The sequence below is a fragment of the Podarcis muralis genome, chromosome 1, assembly GCF_964188315.1.
Source record: "Podarcis muralis chromosome 1, rPodMur119.hap1.1, whole genome shotgun sequence".
Taxonomy (NCBI): Eukaryota; Metazoa; Chordata; class Lepidosauria; order Squamata; family Lacertidae; genus Podarcis; species Podarcis muralis.
Genome location: NC_135655.1, coordinates 30471590 through 30490471, shown reverse-complemented (window position 1 = coordinate 30490471; position 18882 = coordinate 30471590). Strand labels below are relative to the sequence as shown.

The following is an 18882-nucleotide window of genomic DNA, read 5'->3' as shown; positions in this document are numbered from 1 at the left end:
GTAAATCTTAACCAGTGCTATTTTTCGAGAAAAAGAGGTGCCGGAACTCATCATGAACACTTTCCTTGTTCTCTTATAAAGGCAACGGTGCCCACCTGACAGGTGCCAGAACTGAGTTCCAACTGGGGGGGGAAAGCCCTGATCTTAACCATGGTTTGTTTGAAACAAGCCAACTTTAAACCAGGGGTTATGAAAGTAGTTTGTTCAAGCAAAGCACAGTCAAGATTAACTGCAGGTTGATCTGCTTGTGGCTGTGCTGGAGTAGGAGAGGGGAGGGAGGCAGCATGCAATCCCAAGGTTTGCTGCAGCTAGTTCCTGTCACAGTTTATTATGACTTTCAGCTGCAGACTTCGCATGAGCTAAAGTGAGATTTATGTGCAAAAGAGAAACTCCTGTTTGATTCCCCCCCCCTCCTGCAGTTTGGAGAATTGTTTGATGAGTTCCACATCATCGACTATATTTGCATAGTCGAGAATATGTTATGCTCTTAAATCCTTATTTGTTCAGTTTTGTTTACATACAAGTTCAATGATAGGGTGCCATTGACACTTCTGGTCTTGAGCATTGACAGTGGTCTTCGGTCTTCAGGCTTATGTTTCACACCAACCTCCAATCTGCTTTTAATTTTTCTTTCCCTCCTCATGCACCTTACTGTAAATGCCCAGAAGTTAATATTTACCGTAAGTTGTATGCCGCACTCTTGCTTCAAAACACACACACATTGTGCATGTCTTTCTTCTTTGGAATCCTCCTTCTTCCTTGACAATGAGCAGCAAAAACAGGGGGTGGGGGAAGCATGGAGAAAGGGTTGAAGCACCACAAACACACCCACCTTAAATCATGTGATGTCATAAATGTGGCACAGTAAGCATGCAACTGAAGTGGAATTTACTTGCTGGGGATTACACCAAGAGCCAAAATCATGCTTCGAAACACATTGGGTGCTGTGGTGGGTGGAATTGCCAAAGTCTTTTTTCCCTGGACATCCCCCCCCTTTTTATTGATTCCCCCCCCCAAGTATGTAAAGCACACAAGTTAAATGCAGGTAAGTTGTGAGCTTACCATATTCAAAATGAAGCCGTACTCATAGTGAACCGACTGAAATCCATGAGCTGTGGTTAGCCATGAATCTGAGTAACTTAGAGCCATTGATTTCAATGGGTTTTAATTTGACTATGTTGGATGCAATGCTAAATGATAGCAAGCGATTGTTGGAAGTGTTGAAATGGAGTCAGCTAGCACTGGAGCCTGGTGTGTCTGCATGGGAAATAATAGCTGGAGGGAGGAACCTTCAAGTTTCCTAGACTGTCCTTTCTGAACAAACCTGTGCTTACCTTCCCTCGGGTGCTATACTAATACTCTCAGGGTTGCTGAAATCACTTGCTACTTGCTTCTTCTTTTTCATTACCTTGGGACTCTGGAGAGGAAACATCTTTTTGTGACTCTCCTGCTGAGATGAAAGAGCAAGCATGGCTCTTTGCATCTCCTCCTTACTTAGTTAAAACTAAGATCTTTCCTATCACACTTGTACTTCCTTCAATAAACATAGATTTCTTATTTTCCTAAATTCAGAAGTCTCAGTGTGATTATATTCAGGGCAACTCGTGCTCCTCCAACATAAATCCAGTGCCCAGTTGAGTCTCTGTGTGCGTTTTAACCCCAAACCAGTTGCATCATCATAACTAGATACACTCAATGACTTCCACGGAGTTGAAATTATTCACATCAGCTGGCCTGTCAGTCCACTAATTTGTCCCGTTTTTAGTCTCAAGTTCATGTGGCTCAACAAATGATATGGAAGAAACAAGCTGAATGTTTACAGACTGCACTCCCATACTCACTTACATAGGAGTAAACTGAATTCAGGAAGCCTTATTTCTTTTCTTTTATTAGTTATGCAAGAAATAACAAAGTACAACTGGAAGAAATCATAAATATACCATTTCCCCACCTGCCCACCTCCCTATCCGCCATGGTACAGTGCTGTTCAGAGGTTGCAAGAATGCCTTTATGTTTGTTTTTACAGCTTGGGGAAGAGTTTACAGTCTTGTTTGAGATGTGAAGACTTTTCCTGAAAGGGGTCTTACTTCGGAGTAGACATATGATTCCACTGCCAAGCATTCAACCTCTCCCCAACTTGTTTTCTTGACTTGGTGCAGGAGGATGAGACAATCTGTTACGTATTTGCAACTTTGAACAAACATGGTGGCTGCTGCTGCCCACCCCCCTTTGGTAAACCCATATTACTACATCTCTTAAATGTACACCATACATTTACCTAAAACTGAACCTTTGGTAGGTCGTGAATGTAGGTTTATCAGAGAGGTGTTTCTGACACAACATTTTGCAGCTGTGGAATGGCTTTTGGAAACACTTCCAGGCAAGTGCATGGGAAATGATTGCTTGCAAGAGGTCAATCCGCACAACTTGCTCAAGGTCACTTGGTGGGCGTCATATTTAATGTTACAACGTTGTGGATGCCAGCACAATCCTGTGCACGCATGTAGTCCTCAGCAGGAGGGGATGCAGTTCAGTGGTAGAGGGCGTGACAGAACCAGCTCTACCGTTAGGCAGTGAGGCTGACACCTTCAAATGGCGGATACTGAGATGGGGGTGGGCTTGCTGCATGTCTGCCCTGCCCCCCTCTTCTCCACCCAAGCACAAACCCTTAGGGATGGGGGACATGCTGCCCCATCACCACTGTCGAAAGAAGATTCAGCCGCCAATCCAGTCGGCTTCTGTACATGAAACTGGGAGGGGCGGGGAAAACTTGTCCTTTGGCTCGGGTAGTTTGCCTGCTGATGTTTTTACAGCGGGTTTCATTTTCAGTATACACCTGACAACGTAATTCCCATATGAGATGCCAACTTTGCATTCAGAGCCACGAACTTTGCCTCTGCTCTTTACAGAACGTTGTGCGTGTGAGTCTTTTTAGGTTTGTGCCTTTTTTGTTGCTGTTGTTTGTACGTTTTAAAGAGACCGAATCTGGCGCTTAAGTCTGCCCTCTTCTGTTTTGTGTTCCCCCTCACCGCTCAAAACCGCCGCCCCCCATAAAAGCGTTTCAACGTTGGCCGTTTCCACGATCTGCGGCTAACAAGGCGCGAGGCACCATTCTGGGATAAGCGGCGCTTAGGAAACCGAGAGCTTCGCTAATGGGCTGATAAAGAGCTGTCAGATTGGCAGCCACGCGCGTGCGTGCGCGCCAGGCCGGCCAGCCGCTGGGGGGGGGGGCGGGCTGTGCGTTTGTGTGTGTGTGAGAGAGAACGTGTGCGTGTGACGGAGGCGCGTCCTGCAAGTTATTTCCAAAAGTTGCAGGACGGAGACTGACCTCGTCAGAAAGAGGGGGGGGGAGGGGGGGAAGGTCAGCCAGGATCAGGCTCTGTGAGGATTCGTTTCCTCTCTGTCAGTGTCTATGCTGCGCACTGCTTAGCTTCATGCCAACGCTGCCTTCTCTCTCCCCCTCACCCCTTTCCCTTTCCTTTTTGGCTCAGAGTCCCGCTCCCTCCAGGATCATTTTATAATTGCCTTTGAGGAAATTGAGAAAGAAAGAAAGAAGGAAAGAAAGAAAGAAAGAAAGAAAGAAAGAAAGAAAGAAAGAAAGAAGCCACACAGGCGTCCGACCCGCGCCGTTTGCAGCAGCCGCTGGCACTGAAGCGCCTCTTTCCCTGTCAACCGGCGGGGAAAGGAGCGAGCGGCAGCCTCTGAGGCGGGCGGGACGCGGCGACAGCAGCTACACGCGGGCGCTCCAAACACGCGCGCGCGCGCCCCTCGGAGCCGGCCGCGAGGTCCCTCCTCGCTCCGTCCGTCCGCCGCCTGCCCGCCCAGCTCCCTCTCTCCTCGCTCCGCTCTCTCCTCGCGTGGGAATGAGTGTGAAGGTCGCCCGCGCCGCCCCCGCTCCAACCCACTAGCCCTCCGGCAGTGCGCGCGCGCGCGAGAGAGAGAGAGAGAGAGAGCGCGCGAAAGCAAGCGAGCTTCCCGGCTTCTGCAGCGGCTGTTTGGCCACGTGCGGGTCTGCTGCGAGTCGCCCTCGCGCTGCCCTCCCTCCGGCGCTCCCCTCGCAGACTCTCCCTCTCGCCCCCGCCCGCCGCCCCCGCCGCCGCTCTGTCACTCCAAGTCCAGCCCCTGTGAGGCAGCCAATAGCAGCCGTGCCATATTCACCAGTCGGCCCGTCTTAAAGCGACAGTGGGGGGGTTAGTGGCATCTAAATCTCCGGCGCCTGGGCCGCCTCTGCCGCCTGGCTGCTCTCGGCTCGCTTCAGTGTGATTGGATGAGCGGGAGCGTGTGGATGGGCGAAGCGCTGAGCTCTCCCTCCCGGGCTGCCTGTCCTGCTCTCTGTCCCGGCGCCTTCCCTCTTCTGCTTCTCTCCCGCTCGCTTTCCTTTTCCCCTCCTTTCCCCGAGTCTGGTCATTTCCCCGAGTTTGCCTCGGGTGCTTTCCCCTTTCCCCCTCTCGCTCCCTTTCTCCTCGGTGTGATCTAGTCGCTCCCCCCACCCCCCCACCCCCTTCTGCCAACTGGGAATGCTAAAACAGAACTGATGGACATTTCCGAACTTTGCATCTCAGACCCTCTCAGCTACCACAACCAGTAGGTGCCCTCCTTGCTTTCTTCTCTTTCTTGGGGATGCTGCTTGCAGGGGGGGCGGGGGGTGTTTTCTTTCCTCCTCCTCCTTTTGGACTCTTGCAGGAGAGCGTGCGGAAGCCAGATGCGTTTGAGTTGGAAAGGGGAGAAGGAATTATTTTAACTTTCTCTCAACCCCCCCCCCCAATTGCATGCGGATCTCTCATCACACCTGCACCACCTCCTGGCTACAATATGTGCCAAAGTGTTTTGGTTTTTTGCGCGCGCGTGTGCTGTGTGCATTCTGGTGTAAATAGCTTGCTCCTGTCTTAACAAGCAGGAAGGATGCAATTCTCCCTTTGGAGAGATGCCCTAGACAGTGGGGCTGCCGTAAAAAAAACCAAGAGGTTTGCCGTGGAAAGCAACTAACTCAGGGTGGCTTCAACTGGCGCGGCTTTAACGATCGTAAAACTTCTTTCTCTTGTTTCCCAGGCATGTAGATTGACAAACGTTGGAAAGGTGTGGCCTTTTTGCTTTACTGTAAAAGTTTTATGCGGCTGTATTAACCCAGAGATGTATGTGCACCAAGGCGTACCATGCCCACTCTCATATATATATATATTTCTGTGGCTATTGGGAGCTATTTAATTTTTTTAAATTGTATTCCATCTGAAATTCCCCAGAGAAGGCGACCCTTCTGTTCACAGGGAAGCCAGTGTAGGGATGTTGTGAGTGGACCGGAGCAAGCATCCCAAGCTGGGACTGATGATGACAGGCAGATCGTCAGCTGCTGGTGCTCTTGTTTTTCCTTTGTACGATGCAGCGGTGATGCTTTGCCTGCGCTTCCTGTTAAGCAAATAAAAGCCGCGCGCCTTGCGTGGAACTTTGGGAAGTGAACGGGGTTCGCTTGTCATTTGCGTCCGCTCCTCTTGCGCGATGCGTTCTCCAGCCCGCTGCTCCTCTTCTGATAAATCAGCTGCGAAGGAAGCAGCCAAGTCTCCCTTTTGTGTGTGTTCGTGCCTTGGTCTGCATGAAGCGCCTGAAAGCACCGTGCGCTGCCCAGAGGGGGAAAGACCTCCGCTGTCCTGTCATCCCGGATGGATAGGGCATAGTTTAAAAAGCTACACCTTAGAATAAGAAATATAAAAGGGGTATAATTTCTTTGAAAACAACCATCCCCTACTCTGTTTCATTGGATCTCTCTTTTTCCTCACCTCTTTCTTTTTCTGAGCAGCTGTCAATCCTTCTGTCATTCCTCATCTCCTCTAGTGATATATATATATTTGTATACGAAAATTTCTAATTTTGTTGGTTCATTCTTTTCATAGCACTTTGGTCTATGCTATTCTCTCGTACTGGACTATTTAAAAGTAAAGTTCCCCAGTGGCCCAAGAGTGGCTGGGGAAACCCAGCCAGATTGGCGGGGTTTAAATAATAAAATTATTATTATAAAATTATCATTCTCTCCTCCAAATTTTATTTTCATAAAACAGTGGATTCAGAATAAAATAGAAATCAAATATCATTTATTTTACTAAAAACTGCAAGCTTAAAAAGTGAAGTGTGGTCTCTTTTCAAAAGAAGGCTTTTATGGTTTTGTAGCCTCTGGTTTTGTGCTTTTCCTCCTAACTTTTTGTTGTTGTTCACATCCAACCTACTTGTAGAACAAGAAGGGTGGTTGCAGACTCAGGAAGAAAACCAAAATGAAGTACTTAACATATTCTGTTTTTAATGGCTTGCAAAATTTGATAGAAAGTAACCAACAGGGCTGTGAGCCTGGTGCAATTTTCCTGCTTCAGTTTTAACTTGGTTTCCAATTAAAGGTACAAAAGTGGACCAGGTGGATTTCCTAGAACGGAATGGATGGGCAGAAGAGGTACACTGTTCTTCATGTTACTAAATATAGTCCTATCAGACTTGGCAGAAGTGGTTTTTTTCTGAGTTGGCATGGGACTTCTTTTGTTGTTGATCTTGAAGGATTGTGTGCCATATAAGGTCCGGAGGATTTTCATAAATTGTATTAAAAATGGATTTGGAAGACACTGGTAACTGGAGAAAGTGCAGGGTAAAAGGCATTCTGAAAAACATGGTCTAATTATTTCAGCATCCCATTTCTGTTTTCATTTACATATTTGTTGCATAATACAGCAAAGGTATAAGTCAAGGCCAGCTACGGTTGTGCAAATGGTAATTCATCTGGGGTATGCACGTGTTTTTAGGAGTATTTTTTAAAATGATATGTAAATATTTGTATGGATTATTTTATAAGAGCATTTAAAAAATCATTTGTCTGCACATGTGTTGCAAGTTCCCACCTTGAATGTTGGTCACTTAGATAATTTGCATAATTATTTGAAAGCCGGTCCTTTTCTGTAATAGTTATTGTTGCTATTTTTAAATAAGCAAGAAGCACATATTAATTCATAATATTGAAAAGGAGCTCTTCTTATTTTGCAAAGCCATTTGATTATAAAAAATGAGTATGGCTGCAGCTAGTGGTTGGTTCCCCTTATATGTTCCAAACACTGATTTGGAACTTGCAATATACATGTTTTAATATTGAGAAAGTAGCAGATGTGGCAGAGAAGTATTCCATGCAGGTCTCGGGACTGTGGACTCAGTACATACCACGGAGTTCAAATCCTGTCCTACAGTGACTCTCACCAGGGCCTGACTGAGCTGAAGAAATCAGCATCTATTCACTCAGGACATGGCATTTCACCTTACTGGGGTTAGGAAAGTTCAAACGTGAGCCCTTCAACAGGGAATTGAAAAGGGGTGTTAGCAGTAGCCTTCATGAAGCTTAGGATCTTGCCCTGGTAGCTTGACTTCAAGCATTTCTATATCCTTTTGCTAATTTCATCTCCGTATATATATATTGGAGCAATTCCTTGCAATCACTGAAACGGTGTTAGAAAAATCTACCTGCCTGAATGTAACATGGAGAACAAGAAACGACAACTGAAACTTTTTGTAAGAGTAGGGTTAGCAAGCAAGCATACAAAAAAAGCCCCTCCAAAAACAAAACAAAAATCTACCAGCTGTATAAATGAATCTGCAGTTCGTCTCTTTCAGGTCAAGGCAGGTAGAGTCCATAAAATTAGTCAAACTGTACCAGTGCTGCTTGTCTGCAGTACAGCAGTTGTGTAATATAGATCTGTATGTGTGCATAAATATGTATGAGGTCCAGCTACATCTGTGCGTGTATCTATGCGTGTATATCATGCTTACATTTCAGACTGTAATTGTCAACACCTAGAATATCCCTTGAAGTGAAATTCAGCACTTTTTGTTTGCTTTAGCATTAATGTCACAGCCCAAGATGAGAAGTGATTTCTCCCTCCTTGTTTCCTTTCAGCTATAGCCTCAGATGTTGTAGGACGATACCTTTTGCCATTCCTAATCAATAGTGTGTATGGAATAATAGAATAGACCAAGGTTAGCACATTATGAAAAAAATGTCACTTTGGTGTACAGCAATATTCTGTCAGGTGTGCCTGTTAAAAATGCTTTCTTTGACAAGTTAAATAAAAATGCAGAAATGTCGGCCCAATAAATGAGTTATCAGCTGCAAAAGAAAGTGCAAAATAATAATTTCACCTGTGAACATGGAAACCCAGATTTAGAGGAATTAGTATGATTCCATTCAGTATTCGAATAAACTGGGGATAATTATTATCTTTTGCATTTGATTCTGTTGATCCTTATTTACAGGCCAAAGAAATGTGACTTAGATTCTGAAGGATTGTTGAAGTGCATTTGCTTCTGTATTGTCAGAAAAGCTGAATGAAGCTACTTTAGTTCCAGGCACTCCTGGAAATCTAGAGTGAGGAGTGGTTGCTCTTTTCCCCTTCTCTCCAGATTTGTGAATTGGGGGGGAAATTCTAAACAGAGAGACTGAATGAAGCTGTAAGTGCTCTGGGCGCTCTTGTGTACCTACAATAGGGAGTTGCTGCTCTGTGTGTCTATTTTCTTACTGACAAATTAATTCAAGAAGAAGCTGTAATGCAAAGGAACGGGACTTAGCTTGTCCCTTGAACAGATTTCCTATTGTGTCGCTGGGTCCCCTTTTCAAGAGCCAGGCTAGTCTTGAATGTGAAAAGAAAAGGTTAGCCTTTCTTCTGCCTGTCTTTCAGGTCCTACTTTTTCATATCAATTATTGAAAATTATGGAAAGATCAATTTATTATTAATATTTCAGGGAAGGACATGCAGCGGGACAGGGATATTTTCATTGTATTGATTGAAAGCAATCAATAGATATTCTGTTTAGCCTGAGAGGGACAAGACTTTGGAGGAATTGCGTCAGAGAAAGTTGCTGTGACAGAAATTTCACCGTGGTTATTATTATTTTTCTGGGAGAATATGGTACTTGAAATCCTCTCTCTTTAAATTTCTGATCCACTCCCACGCTCTCTACTGTTCTCTCATTTTAAAGTTTGGTGTGTGTGTGTGTGTGTGTGTGTGTGTGTGTGTGTGTGTGTGTCATGTCTTTCACATCCACACTTATTTAATCCCTCCAGTAAGAAATTCCATATGTGCCACATTTCACGAATGCAGTCATACTAAATATCTCATAAGCATGCCTAAATGTTTGTGATGCATTTACATACAGAAAGAAATAGCAAAAGCAGAATAAGCCAGAAATGCTTATAGCTCTCCCTTCTCTGTTCTGTGCCTACTACCACACTGGGGTTGATAAATGGTCGTGGTAACCCTGTTGTGGGTGGAACCTTATGGCACTCTGGAGACACTTAGATGCTCCTTCAACTTCCTTTAAATATGCTGCAATCCCAAGCATGTTTACTAAAGAGTAAGCTCTGCTGATCTCAGTGGGACATACCTCTGAGTAAACATATTAAGTTCACGCTAAAAGTGAGATTGGCACGCTTCGTTTGACAGCTGCTCAATAACGATTTTATTATTTTTATTTCTATACATATGAACAGGTGGGGAAATAGTTACATTATCTAGGAAGTGTCAAAGACACACACACACAGCACAGGCGTCCCACAGTAACCTCTTACAAAGCGTGAAACTAAAGATGCTGTAGATATTAATGAATTGGTTTAGGGATAGGTCAACATAACAAATGCCATTCACGACCAACTCTAGAAATTAACCGGGGCGGGGGGTGAGTATGCTTTATTTCCACACAGCTAGCAGGTTTTGATGTAAGGCAGAAAAGTACATTAAAGTTCAACTTGAAATTGTATCAGTTGGGGTGAATTTTGCAATTTATAAACCCCGACAGAGACTTGAAGGGGGGAGAGCTTCATTTCTGGAGAATAATTTTTATGGAGCTCTTACAAGTTAATTTTTCTCCCTTCTCTGCCCTGGCTTGGCCTCCTGTCTCGAAAGCTCTTTCCTGCCTCCTCTTTCCACTTGGACTGCCCACAAAGTGGCCTTTACAGCTGAAGTGCCGGTTATTTTGTCTGTCAAGAAGCACTTGTGAGCTGTGTGCTGCTGGAGGTGACTATCTGTTAGGGAAAGTGCGCCTGCTTGAAGTGGAAAGCACTGCAGAATAATATCTTTGTCATGTTTGTAATTGCAAATGTAATTAGCAAACAAGCTCTGGGGGATTAAGGAGTTGAAACTTTCGCTGCACATGACTTGACCCTGCGTTAGCCAAACAGGAATGGTGTGCACTGTTTAACCTGTGCCAACTCTGCATTTTTGTCTGGGCATATCTGCTGCTCATAGATTTCTGCTCTTAGTGTTCCCTGTGCTCCGAGCTCTCTCCAGAAAGAATTACGTTTTTTTCCCCGTGTGAAAGAAGAATGTGCTAACATATACTAGTTTGCTGAGCTGCTTGGTGCTCATGAGCGCCGCAGACAGCATTGCCCTTAATTATCCGGTTGTATTTTGCACGGGCAAATTGCGAAGAGCAGGTGGCACAATGTGGTTGCACAACTTGTGATAGCTTTGTGACTGATTTTGTCCCTTCCTTTGCTCTATTGTCTTCCCTGCGTCTACCGTGTTGAGTTCACTTTCTCACTCCCCAGGGAGAAATGTCCATGTTTAGATTTTTGGGGGATCACCTCCCCTAAACGTCCAAGTTCCCTTCTAATTTTATCAATCTGCAAATAATATTCTTGCCTCCGAAGTGTCGTGCAAACAGCAGACACAGAGTCCATTCAGAAAGTCACAAACTTTGAGTGTGTGCATGTCCAGGAGGTGTTGCTTTCTCATGCAAATTTTGTCATGCTAGAGGTTCTTTTCTGTCCCTTTTGTGTGCAGTATTTAAGTTGCAGTAACATGCCATGACCAAGCTGTTTTTGTTTTGTTTTTTAGTGTGAAAGGGAATGGATTGAGAATAGAGAGAGGCGGCGTATCTTGTCCGATTCTGCATTGCCGGTGAGGCGTTGATTTCTAGGGTATCTCCATAATTATTGCATCCTGTTTATGGGGTGGCTGGGAGGAAAGGGAAACACCACAGGCAGGCTCCCAAAATCTGGACATATCCTTGTGCCCACATGTTCCTCTCTTGTTCAACTAAAACTATTTTCATATGCCTTGTATGCATCAAATAACAGTTGGGTAGTGTTCAAGACCTCCAGCTGGGAGCATCTTCTGTGGTGACAAAGGAGATGGTCTTTTATCCGTCTTCTGGGTTGACAGTATATACTTTAACTGAGCTGTTCTAGCTGACTACCACCCTATGTATACATATAAAACCTGAATTCCCATCAGTGGACATTAATTTTGGGGGGGATTTCTTTTTCTTTTGTAATTCAAGTTTTACTCTTGCACTCTTACCCTTTAAAACACCTTTCTGTTGAAACGGAACACTCATTGTTTATGGTACCTGAGCGCATATTGTTTTGCTTAGCCAAGCATAGGGTAAAAAGTATGTTAAAAAAAAATGTTTGGTTTGGTATTATATAGGAGAACTACTGTTTGAAATACTGTTGCTTCTTTCCTGTAAAAATACAGGGGGAGGTAAAGGACATAAATATAATTTTATCGGTAAAATAGATTTTATAATATTCTTTAAGTGTGCCCCAGAGACCAAGGACATATCCTTTTACTGCTATACATGTCACTCTTCAGCCAATGGCTTTGCAAGATGGTCTTTATGCAAATAATTTTTTACTCATTTTGAAATATAAGCGAATGCCAGTTACCTATAATTGTTGATTATGTATCTGCGTAGATGGCTGTTAAGAACCTGGGTATTCATTTCAGGAGAGAACAGGTCTTCACATTTTCTAGGACAGTCATTAGATTAGTAGCGGGGGCTTATTCCTGAGATGCTCTGCGGATTTCACACCTCTTAAAAACAAACAAAAAAGCGAAAACACTCTCTAATACAAAATGGCACCTGAGTTACAGGGTCTTTGCTTTTGATTGCTATGTACACATTATGCATTTAATATGTGGAAATTACTTCAAATTAACATCAAATGTTGATGATAAATAGCTGAGGCACATCTCCATTCAAAATCCTGTTTATAAGCTGCCACCACCCATATTATCCTTTTCCAAGTACTTCTGTCCTTTTGCCACCCCTCTCCTCTTACCACTTCATTCAACATCTCAAGTGCTTCTATTTTTATGCCACTTACTTTTTTAGTAACTCAGGGAAGATGGGTGGTGGTGGGGAGAATTGCGGGGGCATTTGTGCTGCGGCAGCAGATCCGGTGAAACCTAAAACCTTAATGCCCATTGCTTGCCACACTTCAGCAGTCAGCTTGGCATACAAGTCTTGCTTTGTCAAAAAGAGGTATCTGCAAGGAAGAGGGCCTTTGTGTTGCTACCTGGTTTGTTATGCGGTGACAACGGAGTCAGGGGAGTCTGCAATGCAGTCTAGCCTGGGACCAGAGGCAGGGGGAGAAGGTGTTGCTTGTCACAACCTTCCTTCCAGGCACAAAGATAACCCCAGGCTGGGCTTCTTCGGCTGATGTCCCAGTACCCTTTAGAAAGGCTTGCCTTGACTTCTCTCTAGTAGTGGATCCTGCATTAACAGGTTGTAGCAATGCACCCTTTTGAGAAAGGTAGCATTCAGGTGTTACTTTAAATAAAGGGTAATGGATGACATAGCTATAGAATAAATGTTCGTGTGGCTGTACCTTTCTTCTCATGCAGGCATTGCATAGGTGATAGAAAGAAATCTGTTTTCAATCACACTCGTAAGCCTGAGTAATGTGTGTATATATGCAAAGGCTTTCATACACGGTGGGTTTCTGTGCTACGTTTACACACATATAGTACATGTGAGAATCAATATATATATATATATATATATATATATATATATGTAAATCAGTGTGAACTACGCACAGTATAGGTGCATATTTAGTACACAGAAGTATGCATATGCTATATGTATATCCTTCTAAATACAGCATGAATGTACTTTTAAATTTGTACCTGCAGTCTACATTTATCACCATCTGTATCTCTAAGCATATCAGTCTGTAGCAATAGAATAAACTTAATCTTATCTCCCTTAAAAGGTAGTTCTGTGTCGATGCTTGTGAAATGTCAAAGATTATTGTATAAAGATAACAGAAATGCATAGTAATGTAAAATGTAAATACAGTGCTCTTATGGCTTATTGGAAGATATAGTTTGATGTGGAGCAAACAGAGCAGGAGAGCAAGCAGCATGTTGCAGAAGCAGGCAATCGCTTTTTTGCCTTGTTAAAATTTAAGAAAAAAACCTGGATGTACAAAGCATTAACAAATCACTGCCTTAGTCTGGCAACAATCAAGCAGGTTGATTCTATGGATTTATCATTCTCTAGTTTCATGTATGTTTCATGCAGGCTCTTCAAGAACTTTGTGGAAGGGGTATTGTACATTCAGTGTTTATTACAATATGAGAAATTCAGTACGGTATGCCTCTCCCCTAGAAGCCATCACAAAAGATTGCTCTTGAAAACACTTAATTGCATCAAACAACTTTTCTCTTTTTTTAACTCATAAAACATCAGCTATTCTTTTAAAATAACAGATAGTTTCCTTTTTCGCAGTTCTAGTTCTCAGACTAATATTGCAGAAAGCATCTGCAAAAAAAGATATCCATGACTGCTCCCCTTTCTTACTGATCTGAGAGTTCCTCATCTTCTGAAAATACTTTTCTGTCTTTAAAGAACCAGTGCAGTGCAGCCTTAATACCGCATTTGTTCACAAAATATGTTTGATTCATATATATATCTGAGGAATAAATATGAGAAATACATATACCCAAGCAATCTTGCATTGATTCGCTTTTCTTTTCAACTCGCATGTAGGAATTTAAGGGAAATAGAGTAAACACTATTTAATTGTCGATTGAAGAATGAGAGAATCAGACTGTTTTTTCCTCTCTGTCAGAGTGAAGCTTCTTTGCCTCAGTCTGTGCAAAATTGTATAGATTCAATTCCCTTGTTGGCCCAAGTGTTAAAAATTAATTCATGAATAATAAAAACCAATCAGTCTTGTTGAGTTTAAGAGGGATTAGAAGAGAGGTTTTTGTATAGAAGCAGTTATATATCTTGGTGCCGATGTTGTTGGACTATTAGACATTGTATAGGGTCTTGCTGGTCTATCTGATAACAGTGCCTGATTTGCAAAATACAGTTGTTATCCTGATGACTAACGAGCCTAATATTGGGTGGATTAACAGAGGTCACACAGCTAGTGTCTGTTACAAGTTCTGAGTCCCTTCAGAGATAATTCACTTCATTCGAAAGCATTTGGAAGGTAAAGTGATGGTTACAAAGCACATTTGAATGAGAGCAAGTCTTGCTACTGTTGCTCATTAGTTGGATAGAGCTTTTCAAAGGGATTTAGATTATTACTTTCCATTGAAAGCCAGATGGAGATTTGGATGTTAGTTCGCCAACACTGCTTTCAGTTCCATACGCTATGCACATTTATTCACATCGGTTCCTGCCCTGTTGAGGTTATGGTTCAGTACATAAATACTAAAGGTAATTTTAAGTCAGGCTATCCCAGCCTTTGGAATACTTTTTATTTCCTCCTGTGTGATGGGTGCTTTGTATAACAGAGGTGCCTTGGCTGCTATTTATTCATTTATTGCCATTGCTGAGCCCGTCTGACCATCTCAGTTTTTATGAGAGGATTCCTCCCCTCATGACTACAAGGCAGAAATGGGAAACCTGTGGACCCCGAGAAGTTGTCGCACAATTTCCATAATCCCAAATCAGCATGGCCAACATCAGGGATGTTGAGAGTTGTACTTTCACAATGTCTTGAGGGCCACAAGTTCCCTACCCCTGCTCCAGATCACATACCCCTGTGATGTGTCCCTTATCAGGTTCCTTATCTGCTGTTGACAAACCATCGCTGCTTATTCTATTAATTCGCTTGCAGCCAGGCTTACGATGTCAGGTGACCAAATGCTACGCTTTCCCACAAGCTTCATCTCTATCCCCACACCTCTGTTCAGAGAGCACATGGATTCAAAACTGTAAAACCATCTCCTGGGTTGGGTGTTTTGTTTAGCTGAAGTATCAGCTAGATCCACTAAGATATCTCAGTGGTAGAACATCTGCTTTGCATCTGGAATGTCCCAGGTTCAGTCCCTGGATAGGGTTCTCAAAACTTGGAGAGCCTGTTCCAGTCAGTGTTGATGCTAATGGGCAAAATGGACCAATAGTCTGGTTAAGTATAAAGCAGTTTCTTATGATGTGGTAGTGGTGTTCAGCGTGCCATTTTGCCTACTTTGCTCAGCTTGGGGGAAATGTGATGAACCTGCTGTTTTGAGGTTACAGCAGATTGGAATCAAAACACGAACACTTTAAATTTTTGCACAAACATAGAATAGAAACTCCAAAAAGCTCTGACGTGTTAGATCCATGAAATATTCACACTGACTTTCAGTGCAACAAATTTTTTAGACGATACAATATTCATATTTGGGATTACTTTTATTCTTACTGATTATAGTCAGGGCTGTTCATTAAAGAAATCATAGTCAATTCTATGAGTTTTAATTAATTGCTTAGTTGATTTTGTATAAATTTGCAAACAAATAAAGCTGGTTTTTTCCTTAAAAGTGGAATCCAATTTAGTGCTTTTTTGGCTATGGACAAAATCTGATTCAACAGGCACCTCCATTAATGGAAGAGAAGGAGAGGTGACTTTTTGTGGATTCCCCATTTCTCTGACACACCCTAATTTGGATGTTCTCCCCAACGCTTTCAACCTGAGGGGGCTTCAAGTTGGACGGGGAAATCTCCTCCCTCCTCTTTTGTTGATGGAGCCATCTAATGGAGCAAAGGCCCTTCCAGATGGATTCCAGTCTTTGTTTCTTTGATTTTACATAGTTGTATCACAACATCCACCATTTTCGAAGAGGCACTACATCTCTGTGTGAGTGTGAGAGAAATATGTAAATAAAACCAGCACCTCTTCTAAGGTGGAACTGGCCATCCTTTATTTTTATTTTTTGTAAAAAAAAAGCACATTAAAAATAATTAGCCATTTTAAGAAATCCTCCTGATTATTTAGAAACACTGTTTTAATCAAACAAATGCAATTTGATCCATTAATTTGATTCATTAATGAAATGTTGATTATAATACGGTTATTGCATAATATGTCCTACTGTAACCGAACCAAAATAGGTGTGACACGAGTCATGTACACATTTCCCCCTATTTATCCCTGCCTCCACTTCAGTCCTGTTCTTATTCTCCTGTGGTAATTTAAAATTATAAACTGCTCAGAGCCGAGGCCAGTCCTCTTGTATTCTGTAAAGCAGTGTTCCCCAACCTTGGGCCTCCAGATGTTTTTGGACTACAACTCCCATCATCCCTCACTAGCAAGACCAGTGGTCAAGGATGATGGGAATTGTAGTCCAAAAACAGCTGGAGGCCCAAGGTTGGGGAACACTGCTGTAAAGCATTACATTTCATAGGCAAAAGTTGCAAATTTACCGAGGGTTAAGAGCAGAGTTTGCGCTCAGCTGTTATTCGGACAAGTAGTCCTAGTGATCAGGATGTGAAGATGACTGAGGCATATGGGGAGCTCTGTTTTATCTGTCACTGCCCAGTCAAGAGCAGTCTGTCAACATCAGATTATGTTATATAGATAGGGAAGGAAAATGAAGACAGAATGATGACGCTGGGTATGGCACTGTAAGAAAAATCTGTTTTGCTTTTAAGACCAAGGGACACTAAAAGTTAGAACACCTTTTAATCTGGTACATGTGTTGCAACTGCAGTTCATGTAGACAGGAAGCCATTCTGGTCAACTTTTTTCATTCAGTTTACCTGGTAATGCAAAGGGATGGGGGAGTTAACATGATAGTATTGCAGATTTTTATTAAGAACTAAGGCTCACTGTCATGGGTGGTGCTGTGGGTTAAACCACAGAGCCTAGGGCTTGCTGATCAGAAGGTCAGCGGTTCAAATCCCGGTGACGGGGTAAGCTCCCGTTGCTCGGTCCTTGCTCCTGCCCACCTAGCAGTTTGAAGGCACGTCAAAGTTCAAGTAGATAAATAGGTACCGCTCCGGCAGGAAGGTAAACGGCATTTCCGTGCGCTGCTCTGGTTCGCCAGAAGCGGCTTCGTCATGCTGGCCACATGACCCGGAAGCTGTACGCTGGCTCCCTCAGCCAATAAAGTGAGATGAGTGCCACAGCCCCAGAGTCGGTCACGACTGGACCTAATGGTCAGGGGTCCCTTTACCTAAGGCTCACTGTGTTCATTGGTATTACTTATAGGTATACATAGGTAGTCACCTATGTATCCTAGGATTGCGGCCATAACACTTTCCTGGGAGTACGTACCATTGAGCACAGTTGTACTTACTTCTGAGTATACATTCATAGGATTGTGCTGCATGGCGCTCGTTAATAGAGTGTAATTAATGGCAGCATTTTGTGTCCCAGAGCAATGCAAGCCTTTAAAAAAAAAACCACCTTGGTCATTGCAAATGTAATGCAAGCTTGGGTTCCATGAAGCCTTAATGGAAATACATGGAACTGGCCATCCAGGAAGATGTGTCTACTTATCTGTTTAGCGTGAAGCAGACATGCTGTTTTACAGAGGAGGTGTGACAGAGTCTTTGACTAGCTCAGTTTAGCATCATTGCAATCCTCCTCCAAATAGCTCTGCACGCTTTTCGGGTCCATGTGCTGTGGCAGCCACAGAATGTGAATGCGGAAGAACTCGACAGCCCCCTACAGGACTCGGTTGACACTTTAGCAGCACATGGTTTTCGGCAGAGCAAAGAGGCATGGTCGCTGTTGAATTGCACTGGAGGGTCAGCCATGGTATTCTTTTTACAGATGTAATCCTGAGAGGTAATGAAATTACATTGTGGTTTGAAAGACAAAATACAAATTCCTCTGCCATACTTGGATGATTGTTTAATCCCTTTCTCAGGCAGAATTTTCAGTGCTTGAGACGAGCATACAGATCAGATTCTCTAACGGGCTTCTGTTTGCTATCTCAGGACTCTGTCCTGAAGGATGTTTTCTAATTGGTGCAATCTCATTTTGTCCAGTTAGGGCAGACACTGCTATATAGTCGTCAATACTAGTTGCTGCTCTGTATAGGCAGCTGTCTTTGGTAAATGAGCACATTGTAGAATAAACAGAGTGCATTCCAGTAGTCTATCTAGACTCCTTTTCATAGGAACAATGATTAGCCTCCCTCATGCCTTTTCCAGCCATAAAATTTATCTTGCAATTAAGTTAATCCCGTTCTACAAATATTTCTTTCTATTTGGTGTTCTTGCATTTTCTTTTCTATATATTTTTAAAAATGCCTCTACCACTATTGCTTTAAGATCATAATTTAATCCATATAATATAACAGTTCAGCCTTAATCTTGCTTCATGGGCCAGGTTAATCACTTCATAGCTTTTGGTGCTTCCAAAGTTTCAGTTTGCAACGCAGTGCTATAATCCCACATGGAGAAATCTTCATCTTCACTGAATGACAAGATTCCCTTGGCAGGCAACTTACAGTGCAATCCTATATGTGTTTACTCAGAAGTAAATCCCACATTACTCAGTGGAGTTTACTCCCAAGTATGTGTTTATAGGACTGCAACTTCTTTTTCCCCCTTTCTTTTTGGCAGACATGTCCCTACTGCAATGTTGTAACTGTTTTTCCCTCTATTCTAAACACTCAATTTCTGTGTTTTATCCTCTATTAATTGCATCCCTATGTTTCAGATTCTGCCTTCTTTGTCTATTGCTGTTTCCAAAACCACAATTTATTATTTAATGTGTGTTGCTTTCACATTATGTTTTTATAATGCTAGACAAATATGATTTTTTTTTTATTCTGCCTAGGTCCTTTTGTCTAGTTTTCACTCTGTACAGAAAATGAGGAAATGTTCAGTGCTGCCCATTGATGTACT

General features: G+C 42.9%; 1 protein-coding gene across 4 annotated transcripts in view; it reads left to right on the top strand.

The window, feature by feature from the left end:
• The window catches only part of ESRRB (estrogen related receptor beta), a 162540-nt gene that overhangs the window by 49890 nt on the left and 93768 nt on the right, over window positions 1–18882 (top strand). Inside the window, exons 1-2 of one of the 4 annotated variants that reach the window (XM_028719069.2) lie at window positions 4201–4584; window positions 10851–10913. The exons of 1 other annotated variant lie outside the window; for it this stretch is intronic. In XM_028719069.2, the coding sequence (XP_028574902.1) occupies window positions 4535–4584; window positions 10851–10913 (113 nt within the window). In that variant the 5' untranslated portion in view covers window positions 4201–4534. Of the gene's footprint in view, window positions 1–4200; window positions 4585–10850; window positions 10914–18882 lie in introns of those variants that run through there. 2 more of the 4 variants (XM_028719096.2, XM_028719079.2) reach the window with 2 other exon arrangements.